The following is a 13818-nucleotide window of genomic DNA, read 5'->3' as shown; positions in this document are numbered from 1 at the left end:
TGTTGGCCTCTTTAGAGAGAAAATGGAAAGACAATTCTCACCAATTTTCCCCCAAAATAAACCCTTTTAACACTTAATGAATATTTGGCTATAAAATCATTTATATAGTCACTTCTTTAAGTGACCTAAACAACCAAAACCCTAATTCATTTCATCATGGCTGGCCATTTAGGGGATTTTGGGCTTTTGGGCTTTAATGAATCTTCATTCATTAAATTGTCATACAACTTAAGTTAATGGGCTTGACGTTCGAAACCCATTGGGCCTTAAGGTCCAAAACTATCCCGAAGTCTTTAACGAACTTATTCGTTTGATTAATTAACATATTAATTAATCCTTGCCATAAATAAATGATTAAACCATTTAATCATTCTTACTCATTTCCGTTTAATCTCCAATCTCCACCTTTCACGGTGTGCGATCCATTAGGTTCCTCTTAGCGAGGTAGTGGGCGATTAAAACCATTTTACATCGATTGTGAATTGAAACTATTTTCAATTCTCCCTTTAGTGATTATACACGTTTAGGGCTTCCACAAACCATGAGTGACACCTAGCAGCATATCATGGCTACCCAAGCTAATCAGAAGAGGTTTAGAGAACCTATTCAGTTCGGGATTACAAATGCAATACGGTCTTTCTCTAATCTAATACTCTTGACCACATTGTTTGGTTTGATAGTTTATTTCTCATGTCTACTATCCAATGTGTGTCTTGTGCTTATATGATTACCTTGAATGTGATTAGGAACGCATTCCCAAATCTCATTCATACTCTGGCCAGAGATTCAAATCATATCAGAGAGTATTCTCCCTCAAACGGTTTGAAGGTTAGAGATCCCTTGTTGCGCATTCACTTGTCTCCATAGCTAAGCGGCTTGACCCCAACGATGCCGTGGACACCCTCCTGGTGGGATGACTTTGACATAATCAAAGATCAAGGTCTTAACCACAAGACAACTATGATGCCTCAGGTCAAAGGACTACTTTGCATTATCCCAACCATGAGTTCTTATGTGACATGGAATATGAGAACTCTTCGTTGATCGCGTTCAGTGAACTCATTCTCTATTGAGCACCTACCGCACTTGTCTTGATGTCACACACACTAATGATTCGAGACTAATCACTCTCCCTGAGAGAAGACATAGTACGTACTGATCTTAACGGACTGTCAACGCCCAATTGGCAATCCTATGATCAGGAACATTTAGGATGTGTCTACGAAAGAATGGTCTCAAGAATCTAACTTCATTAGATTACATTCTCCCAATCACATATTCCTTGGACTTTATCGTTTATGCATATAACATTTATATGAGACGGCTCAAACAATAATCTATGCCCTTTATATGTTAAACTAGATTAGTTTAACATGTGAAATGTCCGTAAAGTATCATCACATGATTGGCTTTAGGGCACATTTCCAACAGTGGGTTCTTATATCAATAAGCAATTTCACATTTCCTGTCATGTGGTTGCTACAACCATTGTCGATGTACCACTTTCCATTCATCTTTGGTTTTGTGATTGTGCTATTTGCATAAAACAGGTTTCCTATCATCTTCACCAGATTTGCATTATTTTCCTTTTGCACTGGTTTTCCAGCAGGACATTCCCTAGGCCAATGTCCAAACTACCCCACCCCCAAGTTTATATGTAATTTTATAAATTCCCAAAGTTTTATTCAAATTAAATATTTTTATTTTCTCCTCCACTCCCTAGCTGCGACTTGGCAACACCCTAACTCCCCATTCTTTTCTTCCCTTTTCCCCCACCCTGTGACCCCCTATGTTCTCTCTTCCAGCTCTTCCCTTTCAAACTCTCTTTCCCGTATCTCTCTCGCTCTCAGATCCACACACACACACTCCCTTACTCACTCATTCCTCGACATCATCATAATCATCTCGTTGTCTATCTTTCTATCTCGGCTTGTGAGGCTCGGTGGAGCCCAGGGAAGCCCAAGCAAACTAAGGGCACCCAAACCCGATTTTTGAACATCACCGGCCATTCCAAGGTGAACAAAAGGTATAACCTCACTCCCCTTATTTCCCTCTACGTTTTATACCTAGATCGGACCCTAAGGTCTATGTTTGCAGTCGGCTGGAGCTGGGATAGCTCCGGCGTGCACCTCCGACGGGATAGGCCTTTCAGGTCATTTGGAAAACTATATATATATATATATATATATATATATTTGTTTTGTTTTAATTATTAATTGTTTTAAGTTGAAGGCCTTTGGGTCAAATTAGCTAAGGCCCTAAGCCTTTTTATCTAAAAACCCAAAACCCTTAGGCTTAAGGCCTTTGGGCCTTTTGAACCAGGGCCCTAAGCCCTCTCCTCTAAACCTAGCCCACCTAATTAGCTAAACCCTAAACCCTAACCGGCCCATACCTTTTTATGGGAAATATTCTGTCAGGGAATATTCCATTAGAGAATATTTCGCCAGGAAATATTCTCTGGAATATTCTAAGGATATTCTGTTGACTTTTTACGAAATTTATCCGGGACCCTGCTTAGGAGAATTCGACGTTCTAAATCCGTTTCCAACGTCTGTTTTCCCAAATTCAATTGATATTATATAGTTTTATTAATTGGACTCTTTATATGCTTAGGGGCAATTATAGTGGCGTTTCTGTCTTTGCTAGTTGCGTGACTCTTCGGCAGCTAAGTACTGTGAGTGGACCCCTTCTAAAATTTGGATAATTTTATAGTTTATTTGCATAAATGAAATGCATGCCTTACGAGTTTATGAACTGATTTTATGTTAAACATGTTTATTGAAATGTTGATTATCGTCTTGTTATTTTGTAAGGAATTAATTGTTGGCCTATATTGAGCTATATTTTAATATACTGTATTTTCTATAAAAACCATGTACTGGTAGACTATATGATGGATGACGATAGGATGCTAGAACATGTTTTTAAAACCCCTCTTTATAGTGTAGATGATGGATGACTTTATACTATGAAGTGGTTATATTTAAGAGGCGTAACTATTTGTGCATACCTAGTGGACACTATGCCGCCTGGGGCGAAGATCTGGTGTTGGGAGTTAGGCCGGGAGAAATAATCCCTAGCTACGGGCTGAGGGACACGGAGTAGGCATTGGGCTGGGAGTTGGAAATCTCTGGCTACGAGCGCAAAGACCACGGTGCTGGTATAAGGCCGGGAGTTATATTTATTTAGTGATCTTATTGGCAGCACATCGCGCTTACAAGACGATCTGTGAGACGCTTGATATTTTGTTTTTCACGATGTTTTTCCGCGATATGTCTTTTGAGATTTTTTTGGCATGCTAGGTAGACCCGGCAGTTTCTGACACGACACGAAAACGACACGAAAATAACGGGTTTCGGGTTAACACGATAACTTATCGGGTCATTATCGGGTGATCCGTTAAGAACCTGTTAATAACAGGTTCTTAACGGGTATACACGCGGGTAACACGTGAGTAACCCGTTTCGACCCGTTAAGAAAAAAATTATTTTGATAATTTTAAAGTTTAATTGCTAAAAGATTTATTATAAAATACAATAGCCTTATTAATATATACAATATATTCTATATTAAATATATAGTTTTGTATTATTATTCTATATAAGTTTAAAAAAAAAGTTTTAGTCATTATTTATTTTTATTATGAGAGTTCCTTATTATCATTGCTAGGATAAATTTTACTTAACATGTTGTTCAAAATTAAAATAAACTAATATAGTATTTGTATAGGCAAGTATGAAAAATGCGAAAGAATATATAAACACTCGTGATTGATCATTATTCCTCTGCGAATAGATAATGGTTACATTTATATTATAGTTTAGATTTTTAAAATCCTCCAAACCTTCATGAATAATGTTTTTTATTTGAGGGCAAAATTAATAAAATTAATAATAATTATTGTAGAAGTGTAAAAAATGTAAAAAAAAAAAAAAATACAATCACTCATAGTGACAAACTTTACAACTTTCATGAAGGGGTCAGCTTTGAAATCCAACACAATAATACATAAACCTTAAATTTATATTTAACCGTTGATTGTCATTTATGCTTTATTTTTCTTACTGAATTTCATTTTTAAAATTTTCTTTTTTAAAAACATGATCATCTGGTGGATGTAAGAAGATGAATGGTTCAGATCTTTGATATCACGTTTCGATATTTACGATTAACTAAAATATGAGTCGATATCATATAGTTTGTAGAAACTTTATAAACATCAAGCAATATTTTCACTAACCGTAAAACTCTGAATATAATATCAACGATCCAAACCGTTCATCTTCCTGCATCCTCTAATAGATCAAGTTTTCAAAAAACAAAATTTGAAAAAAACAAAATTTGATGAGAACAGTGAAGCATAAATGTAAACAATAATCAACGGTTAAATTTTGATATATGATTTATATGATTATAGTGGCGAATTTTGAAGTTAAGATCTTCATAAAAGTTGTAAAGTTTGTCATTACGAGCGTTTATATATTTTTTCTATATTTTTTACACTTCTACATTAATTAAAAAACTATTAAAGACTTTAGGTAAGTGAAAATATATTTAAAAGAAAATTGTGTTTTTATGTTTTGGATGTGACAATATGGTATGTATATACTTATTTAGTATTATGTTTTTCATTTGATTATTTATTGGTTTAAAATATATTTTCCTTAACGGGTAATGGGTCGGGTCATATTACATGTTAATATTATCGGGTTGATTTCAGGTCGGGTCATTTTACCCGTTTATTTTAATGGGTGTTACACGACACGACCCGTTAAGATATCATGTATGACACGAAAACGGGCTCTCTAATGATAGTGAGTGAGTCCCTTTTATAGAATAAGGGCTCGCTTCTCAATACATAAGTGATGGGCTAAGAGTCTCTCTCTAATGAAGGTAAGGGAGTCCCTTTTATAAAATAAGGGTTCACTCCTCAATACATGAATAATGGGTGATCTCTAATGAAAGTGAGGGAGTCCCTTTTATAGAATAAGGGTTTGCTCCTCAGTACATAAATAATGGGCTAAGTCCCCCAAGTATTTTTCATGAGGCCCAGTTGCGGAAGCCCAATATATGGTACATAGTGTAGTCCCCCAAGTCTTCAGTTAATAGAGTCTGTTGGCTGGAGACTTCAAATTCAATCCATGTATGGGCCGAAGTGGCGGTTGTTCGGAGGCGGTCTTTGTATACCCTGCACTGAAGCTTTGTAGGTGAAGCTTCGCAAGTGAAGCTTTGAAGCTGGAGCTTTTGTAAATAAAACTTTTGAAGCTGGAACTTTGTAAATGAAGCTTTCAAAGCTAGAGCTCTCGAAGCTGGAGCTTTGTAAATGAAGCTTTCGAAGCTGATTGATATGAGTGATGCTCATGAATGTTTATGTTGATTGACATGAGTGATGCTCATGGATGTTGACATAAATGATGCTCATGAATGTTTATGAATGTTTATGTATGATTGACATGAGTGATGGTCATGAATGTTTATATATGATTAACATGAGTGATGCTCATGTATAATTTTGAAGTACTGGACATACTTTTGATCACCTGGTTGGTGATAATAGTGGCAGACTGCCGAATAATTTTGGAGTACCGGATGTACTTTTGATCACCTGGTTGGTGATAATAGAAGGTGAACTTTAAGTTGAGGGATGGAGGTTTGAGTTTGAAGCCATAGGGTCTGGCTCTTTTGGGCATATGTGCCTTCGACCTTCATATAACATTTCAGCCCACTTTTTTTTTTTTTTTGGCATGCTGCCTTTTTTCTTTATTTATGATTACACTCTGGTGGGTTTATACAGATGTCTGCAAAAGATAAGAAAAGTAAATCACATCATTCAAAAAAACTGCTGCAGAAGATGAGTATTGACACGCCCCGATCCCGATGTCCTAGGGACAAAGGGATGGTCACGTGCTGGCCGACACCCGAAGGGTGACGAAAACCATTTATTGAGTGCAAATGCTGACAACAAGGGATAGATAAGACTTATAAATATAAGAGAATAAAGAATATGTATTTAAGGAACGTGTTCAGAGCATACGACTAACTAGAACACCAAAAGAAATAGTATAAAATTTAATGAATAAAAGAATGGGTCCCACACCAAGAGGACTCGAAGATACTGATGCGAAAGTGCCTGGATGCCAGGATTGTATGCCTCGATTTTATGTCCTGAAGGGGGCGCAAAACAAACATGAGTGGACCAAGTTGATATATATATAGTAAAACAGTTATCAACATACTAACCCCTGGGTTTTATGAAAACACATATATAATGATAAACATAGGTTTTCCGAAACCTAGCATGCCCTGCAATGTCTCAAATCATAACTTGTATATATAATAATCACTAGTGAATTGTCCGATAACCCCCAGGCCCCATGCCGGCTCCCCGTCTCTGAGCAGACAGTTAGAGGAAAATACACTTCAAGCCCCATTCCGGCTCCCCGTCCCTGTGCTAAATAGCCAGAGGAAACACACTTCAGGCCCTATGCCAACACCAAACCGTCGCCCGGGACAGACCGGAATCTATCCCTACGTCCCGTAGCGGAAAGGACCACTAGGTAAATACAAAACCATTGAACATATATATATTGAAAAACAACTTCATAGTATAAAGTCATCCATCATCTATACTATAAAGAGGTGTTCGAAACATGTTCTAAAAGGGAAGGGTTTTGGGCTAAAACAAACGGGCTTAAGGCCCGTGGGGATATGGGAAACGGCCTGAAGGCCTGGGTGCGACAGGGACCACCGGAGAAGAACGCCGGATTCGGCCGGAAAACTACACAAACTTTAAACGGCCATAACTTTAACACTACTCAACGAAATTAAGCGAGACAAAAACGAAAGTTGTAGCCCTTGAATAGACGAAGAAAATGGTACCTCACACGACGTCTAACTCGCCGTGGTTTGACCGGAAAACGCCTCGAAAGCCGCGGAAGTCGCCGGAAACTGGGTAAGATTCAAATGAGTATAACTTCTTCAATACTCAACGAAATTGAGTGAAACAAAAAGGAAAGTTGTAGTACTCGATGAGACGAAGAGATTGATACCTTACACGCCGGCCAAATCGTCGTGGTTTGGCCGGAAATTCTCTCGAAAGTCGCCAGAGATGGGTGTGCCTACACCCGTGGTGGTTTCGTCCTAAAAACCTCCAAAATCAAGAGATAATCTCATTTAAAAGTCATTCCAGCAAGATTCAAGGATGAAATAGAGATAATTAGGGGCTTACCTAATCGGAGATTGAAAAATCTCGCCAGAGTTCCTTTCCGGGTTTTCGCCGAGTTCACATAAACGAGAGGGAGAGAGAGCAAGACGAGGTTGATGACGATGGGTGGCTTCCTCGAGCGCGAGCGCGATGGTGTGCGTGTGTGTGCTTTCGCGGTGCAGAGAAGACAGAGAGATGAGAGAGGTCCGAGAGAAGGGAGAGAGACATAACAGACAGAAACGAAGAAGAAAGAGGAAAGGGTTCACGAAGGGGGGGGACAGAGAGAGAAGGAGAAATTGCTTGGGGTGCTGCCATGTGGCATGTTTCAAAAGAAGGGATCCAAGCTTTAATTTTCAGATTCTGATTTGTAGACAAAAAGGACCAAATTGCTAGATTTAAAACATTTAGGGGTAATTACAAACATATATTTTTATAACTAGGGGGCGGGTGTAACAAGTATGGCAGATGGTTGGATAGTGGGATAACATCTGCATAATTGAAGGGAATTTGAGCTTTTTCTTTTGCTTTTACTTTCTTTTTTCCACTGCACCTCTCTCTGTCTCTCCACCTCCAGACATACTCAACCGTAGACTTGCTTTTGCTTTTGTTTTTACTTTCCCTTTTCCACCACACCTCTCTCTCTGTCTCTCCATCTCCAGACATACTCACTTGCAGACTTGCTTTTGCTTTTGTTTCCCCAATCTTGAGATGATGGGCCACGAAGGTTGGTAGTTGTCATCGTCAGTATTTTGGTCATGGAGAAGATATAATAATAAAAGTATTTGTTGGTCGGTTAAAAGCTATGATCAAAAGAGTCCTGCCCAGTATATGATGACAAGAAACGAAATCCCACCAGAGACTGTCAGTAACCCGAATAATCATAACCCAACAATTTGACTCGGAGGAAGTTGTCGTACCGGGTCTTGAGCCGGACCTGCTTGCCATCCCTTACGGGCTCCCACTCGACGGAGGAGTCGAGCCGCTAAGGTAGAGTCTGGAGCACTTTTCGGCCGGTCATGCCGATGAGGTAAGGCTGGTTGGAAGCGGTGAGGTATTTACCGAAGCAGCCCTTGAGTCAGATGATGTTATCAGCTTCGGTTACAACCTCGACGGTCCATCGTGCCCTCGTGGATGACCCGTTTCGTTCCTGGGTGACAGACTCATCGTCATCTTCCGCTAAGAGGTACTTGTCGTGGTGGCTGCGGAGGCGCATTGCCTTGGCCTTGTGGAAGAAGTCCATTCCAATTCGGAACTTGTTGGATTTCATCTTTCTATCAGATCCACGTACAGTGACACGGTATACCACAGTCACACTTCCATTGTCAGAAAATATAACATCACAGATTTCTTCACACCATCCAAGAGCGTAGAAGCTCAGCATCCGATTCGCATGGTACCAAGGGATGAAGGTGGATGAGGGATTTTCAGGTGACGTCTGGATGATGTTGTCAGGGATTCTCTTATTGAGGTATCTGAGGATTTCAGCGAGAGGGCGAGTGATGTAGGACGAGTTGGTATACGAAAACGATTTGTCAAGGGGCACCACATAATTCGAATTGGGCACTTCATTCTTTCCGCCGCCATCGCCGCCTATGCTGCTCCTACATGCGATCATACAAACCCTTCCTCCCCTTCTCGTTTTCCTCCGACCTCAGATTCCAGCTCCGATCATTCGGGCTCAAAGTCGAATGGAAGCAGCTCTAGACGGAACCGACGAAGATGTCGAAAGCAGGGCATTGCTGCTGATACTAGTCTGCAAAGCCATTGTTTTTCAGTCCACGACCCTCCAGACCCCAAGTCTCTCTCTCTCTCCTCTGAAACTTTCTCGCTTTAGAATCCAGAAGTCGTGGGGGTGGGGACTGGTTGATGGGAAGACGATTGATTGCTCATCCAAGTTGAAAAGGGCAGCTACGCATCAGGCGATTTTTGGGGAGGGAGGGAGAGAAAGGAGAGAGAGAGATAGAGGAGAGAGAGAAGTTGTGGGATTTTGTCTTGCACATGCAGAGAAAGAGACTGAGTGAGAGAGGAGGTGGCTCCGTGGGTTTTTTGGGAAAGTTTTGGGTTGTTGGGTTTTTGCAGATTTTGCAGATTCACGGTGAAGGTGAAAAAATGAAAGAGAACCGACATAGTTTTTCGTGTCGATTCCCACAGATGGTGCCAAATGTTGATGCATAAAACCGGAGGTGTCTTGGAACAACGTAAATCCGACCGTGAATCTGCAAGAAAGTAAAGAACACAAGATGTATCGTGGTTCACCCCAATGTTTGGGCTACGTCCACACTGATGTTGATATTGTTTCACTCTGAATGGTGAATATACAAGAAGGCTAGAGGCAGTGTGCTCTGTAGCCTATTTTCTGTGTGCTCTCTTCCCATGGCCTAAAACTTGGCCCCCTTAATGAGGAGAGTGAGGAGTCATTTTATAGAATAAGGGCTCCTCACTTATTACATATTTACCCCTTCATTTATTACATAATTACATTTGAGTCCCCCGAGTATTTATACGAGATCTAAATACGGAGGCCCTAAGTATGGTACAAACATATATATATATATCAACTTGGTCCACTCATGTTTGTTTTGCGCCCCTTTCAGGACATAGAATCGAGGCATACAATCCCAGCATCCAAGCATTTCCGCATCGACATCTTCAAGTCCTCTCGGTGTAGGACCCGCTCCTTTGTTCAACCAATTTTTATATTAATTCTTTTAGTGTTCTAGATTAGATGCGTGCTCTGAACACGTTCCTTAAATGCATATTCTTTATTCTTTTACATTTATAAACCTTATCTATTCCTTGTTCTCAACATTTACATTCAATATTTGTCACCTTCGGGTGTTGGCCAGCACGTGCCTATCCTGGTATTCAGGGAATATCGGGATCAGGACGTGTCACAAACTTATCACAATTGAAGCATTTTGGTTTCCCTTTGTGTATGCACTCACCAAAATGGTACTTAGAACACACCTTGCACTGAGGCTTTGTGGTCTCTTGACTCAATGACTGAGATGCATTCATATTCTGATAATTGTTTCCAGGAAATTTCTGTGAAACTTTGGTTTTGATTCCCATTTCTTGCCTTTGGGATTCCAGTTTCTGAAATCTGGATGAACCAGCATAAGTACCACCACCTTTGTTTTGTTCTTTTGGATTCACAGAGAGTGGGGCAAAAGATCTTTTAGTTTGATCCACACTGTGTAAATCAAACCTTTACTCTTGACTTTTCAATATGGCAACTACCTCATGCAATTCTACTGTCACCAAACAATTTGTATTCTCAATAACCAGACATATAGAATAATAAGGCTTACTATGGCTAATTAAGACCTTATGTACTAATCTTTCATTAGGAAGAACTTCACCAAACATTTTTCATCTGATTTATCAAGTCATTTAGCCGAGTAGGATATCCAGACAGAGTTTCATCATCATGCATTCTAGCAAATTCGAACTCTCGTCTCAGATTTTGCAATTTTACAGATCTTACCTAATCATCACCTTGATATTCTCCATAAACAAATCACATGCCATCTTTGCGGATTTAGCATTGGCAATTCGTGGGAAGATCTGATTTGAGACTGCATTCTGAATGATTCCTATAGCCTTTATGTCTTTCATCGACACAGCTGCCATTTTTTCATCTCCATCATCCTTCGATGATCCTTCAACCTTCTTCTTCTTCGAATTAGAGATTTTAACTCCCTTCTCCACCAGATTCCACAACCCATGCGATTTGAAAATAGTTACCATCTTGATTCTCCAGAACTCGTACTTCTCACCGGAGAAAATTGAAGTTCGCACCTCCGAGCCTCTCGATCCAAACATCCTTGGTCCGAATGAGATGATTTCTCTTCTTAGATGGTAATGGGTCTTCGCGCGACTTTCGCTGAGCTTTGAGAAAGCTTCAATTCAGCTCAGTTGATTGAACCTGTCTCTGAGGTCATATTGTGATTATGAGATTCTTCTGGTACAATGAGGAAGAATGGAAGATGAGATAAGGAAGAAAAGAACGTTAGAAAATGGAAAGCTCACAAAAGGAATGTTACTGCTCTCTGCAAGTCACAGAGAAACAATCATATTTTTCATTAAGGTTTTCAGTCTCTCACACAACACACAAAACGTGCAGGAGGAATATAATCGTTAGGACCACATTGGATGCTTTTTTTATTACAAACCAATCTTGACCCTTCATCTAGCTAGTTGCTAGGATTACAACACATGGCAATTCTTGCCTTACAACCATACAACTTATCACTTGGTATTTTAACTCAAGTGCATACACATATTAATATTAAGATTTATTCTTAATTAGCTATAGACTTATAATTCAACAATTCTTGAAGGGTCTAAACTTTTGCATAAGGGGCTACTATGGCGAATTGGAAATGGTAATACAATAAATTTTTTGTTGGATAAATGGAGGAAAGGGAGTAAGGCGTTTGTGGGTCTATGCTGATGACGAGCCCCATGACCCTAATAGCCAAACCCAGCCACGTACGGAAGTTCGCAACGGGTACGCCTCCCAACCTGCAATATATGACAAGCCCCATAATCCTACTGATAAATGTTTATGTTCATATATGATGGATTTGATTAAGATGATTTTTCACTGAATATGTTGTTCAGGGTCAGAGTTTACCAGATAAGTCTCTTATGTTGTCAGACTGTCTAATAGAATACCTTTGTCTCATATACGTATTATAAATACTCTTACGTCGTTAGATGATTCGATTAGAGAGAACATTACTCTATATATACCGTGAGAAAGAATTACTTATTCAAAATATGGATCTTAGTCATTGATCATGTTAAATTTTATCAAATGTGTGATTTTACATTTAGACAGTGAATATAAACTATTGATCAGGTTGACTTATATGGTCCATATTCATATATATATATATATATATGAATATAAAATGCTTCTGTATAAGTACGTATACAAATTTGTTTGTGCTTTTTGCTAAACTTGTATACGTTTTATGTAAAACGCTTCTAGAATGGGTGGTCCAAGTCCATATATCGTCTGAAGAAAAAGCAATCATCAGCTAGAGCTAAGTTTTATGCAGGGACTTGACTACTCATCGGGAATATGGCAATTTGAAGGGTATGGATTTGTGCCAAATGGAACCTCTGGTGCTACAGTTGCACAGCTCCATGGAGCAGCTAAGGGTGCTACGGCTACAATCCTAAGAATATATAACGGCGGCATGAGGTATTATAGTCGAGATTTGGTGGCTACAAATCTTTACGACAAGAGATTCAAACTTAACATAATCCATGACGTTGACGGAGGGAGCGTGATTGTTTTCATTGACGGAGTCCAGAAATTTTGGGTGAAGGATCAAGGGCCAGGAGATTTGTATACTTCAAATGTGGAGTTTATGCTGCACCGGCTAACATAAGCTACTACATGGAATCACGTTGGAAAGACGTCAAAATATATAAAAAGTACTGATGATTATTGTTGAAGTGAAATATATATATATATATATATATTTTTTCTTTTCTTTTTGGTGAAAGTGTAATATTGTGCTAGCTAGCTTTATATATACACTCTGTATATATTTTCTGCAATGGACAAATTTGATGTATATTTGTGTTCCATCTACAACCAACTGCATGAGATGTTTCCATGTCAACGCAATGCAAGCTTTCACAACTTCAAAGTATAACCATGTAACTTAAGATTCGTATAATGGGTACTGCTTTTGTAAGAAGTATTTCTGGTCATAAGCATTTTTGCGAAAAGTGTTTTTAGTATAAACATGTCAGAATTTTCATTCAAATCCAAGTACTTCCTAAAAAATGTAGTCGTACATGGTCATAAATACTTTTAGTTACAGAAAGCACTTCTAATTCTCTAACAGCAATCCCAAATGGCCCTTCATATATCCACTAATTATTTTTAGTTGAGTAAATATTAAAGTTATTGACGAAAAAATATTATTAAAGTTGTCTAGATAATATGAAGAAATTTTCATTTTTTTTTTTTGGCATTTGATTATAAATTTTAAAGGAAATTTACAATTTTCTTTTTCTTTTCATCATGTTGGTAAACGCATGGAGAAATTAGAAAGTGAAATATTTTTACAGTTCGGTCCCCAATCTCCTCCCCTACGACTTTTCCCTTTTTGCCCTTATCATTGACGTGGTTTCGCTCCTCTCGGTGTCTAGTCTATTTGCCTTTGACCTTGCTGCCCTTTCCCCTTTCCCCTTTAACCTATTTGCCCTTTTGCCTGTAACATATTAACAACCCGTTTTAAAAATTTAGGTGTGGGACCCACCACTGTGTGGTGTTTGCAAAACCGGCCCATTGTTTTTTTTCCCACTCCCGTGATATCTCTCTAGATCATCACTCTTCCTTCTCGTCTCAAACTCTCTCTCTCTCTCACTCTCTCTCTCTCTCTCCCTCCCTCCCTCCCTAGGCGGAGTGCCAATCACCATCATCTTCATCATCTAAGCCAAATTCGTCCCCCAAATTACCGAAATCACAATATGTGGAGCTTGGTGAGCAATATGCTGCCCTTGTATGTGAGGATCTATGTTGGGTTAAGTACAAGCTCACCACTCCGAAGCATTCCGACGAATTTGAGTTCAATCTTGAGGGATTT

At 39.1% G+C, this 13818-nt stretch overlaps 1 protein-coding gene and 1 pseudogene across 1 annotated transcript; one reads left to right on the top strand and one right to left on the bottom strand.

The window, feature by feature from the left end:
- Window positions 1-8279: 8279 nt before the first annotated feature.
- Window positions 8280-9082, bottom strand: LOC126587121 (DNA repair RAD52-like protein 2, chloroplastic). The gene is given in 1 exon segment (XM_050252094.1): window positions 8280-9082. A coding segment is annotated over 1 exon segment (690 nt). The 5' UTR covers window positions 8970-9082.
- Window positions 9083-11422: 2340 nt separating this feature from the next.
- On the top strand, window positions 11423-12788 carry LOC126587116 (citrate-binding protein-like; annotated as a pseudogene).
- Window positions 12789-13818: the final 1030 nt, after the last annotated feature.

Source organism: Malus sylvestris, chromosome 10 (genome assembly GCF_916048215.2).
Source record: "Malus sylvestris chromosome 10, drMalSylv7.2, whole genome shotgun sequence".
In the NCBI taxonomy this organism is placed as follows: domain Eukaryota; kingdom Viridiplantae; phylum Streptophyta; class Magnoliopsida; order Rosales; family Rosaceae; genus Malus; species Malus sylvestris.
This window is presented reverse-complemented; position numbering and strand designations above follow the sequence as displayed.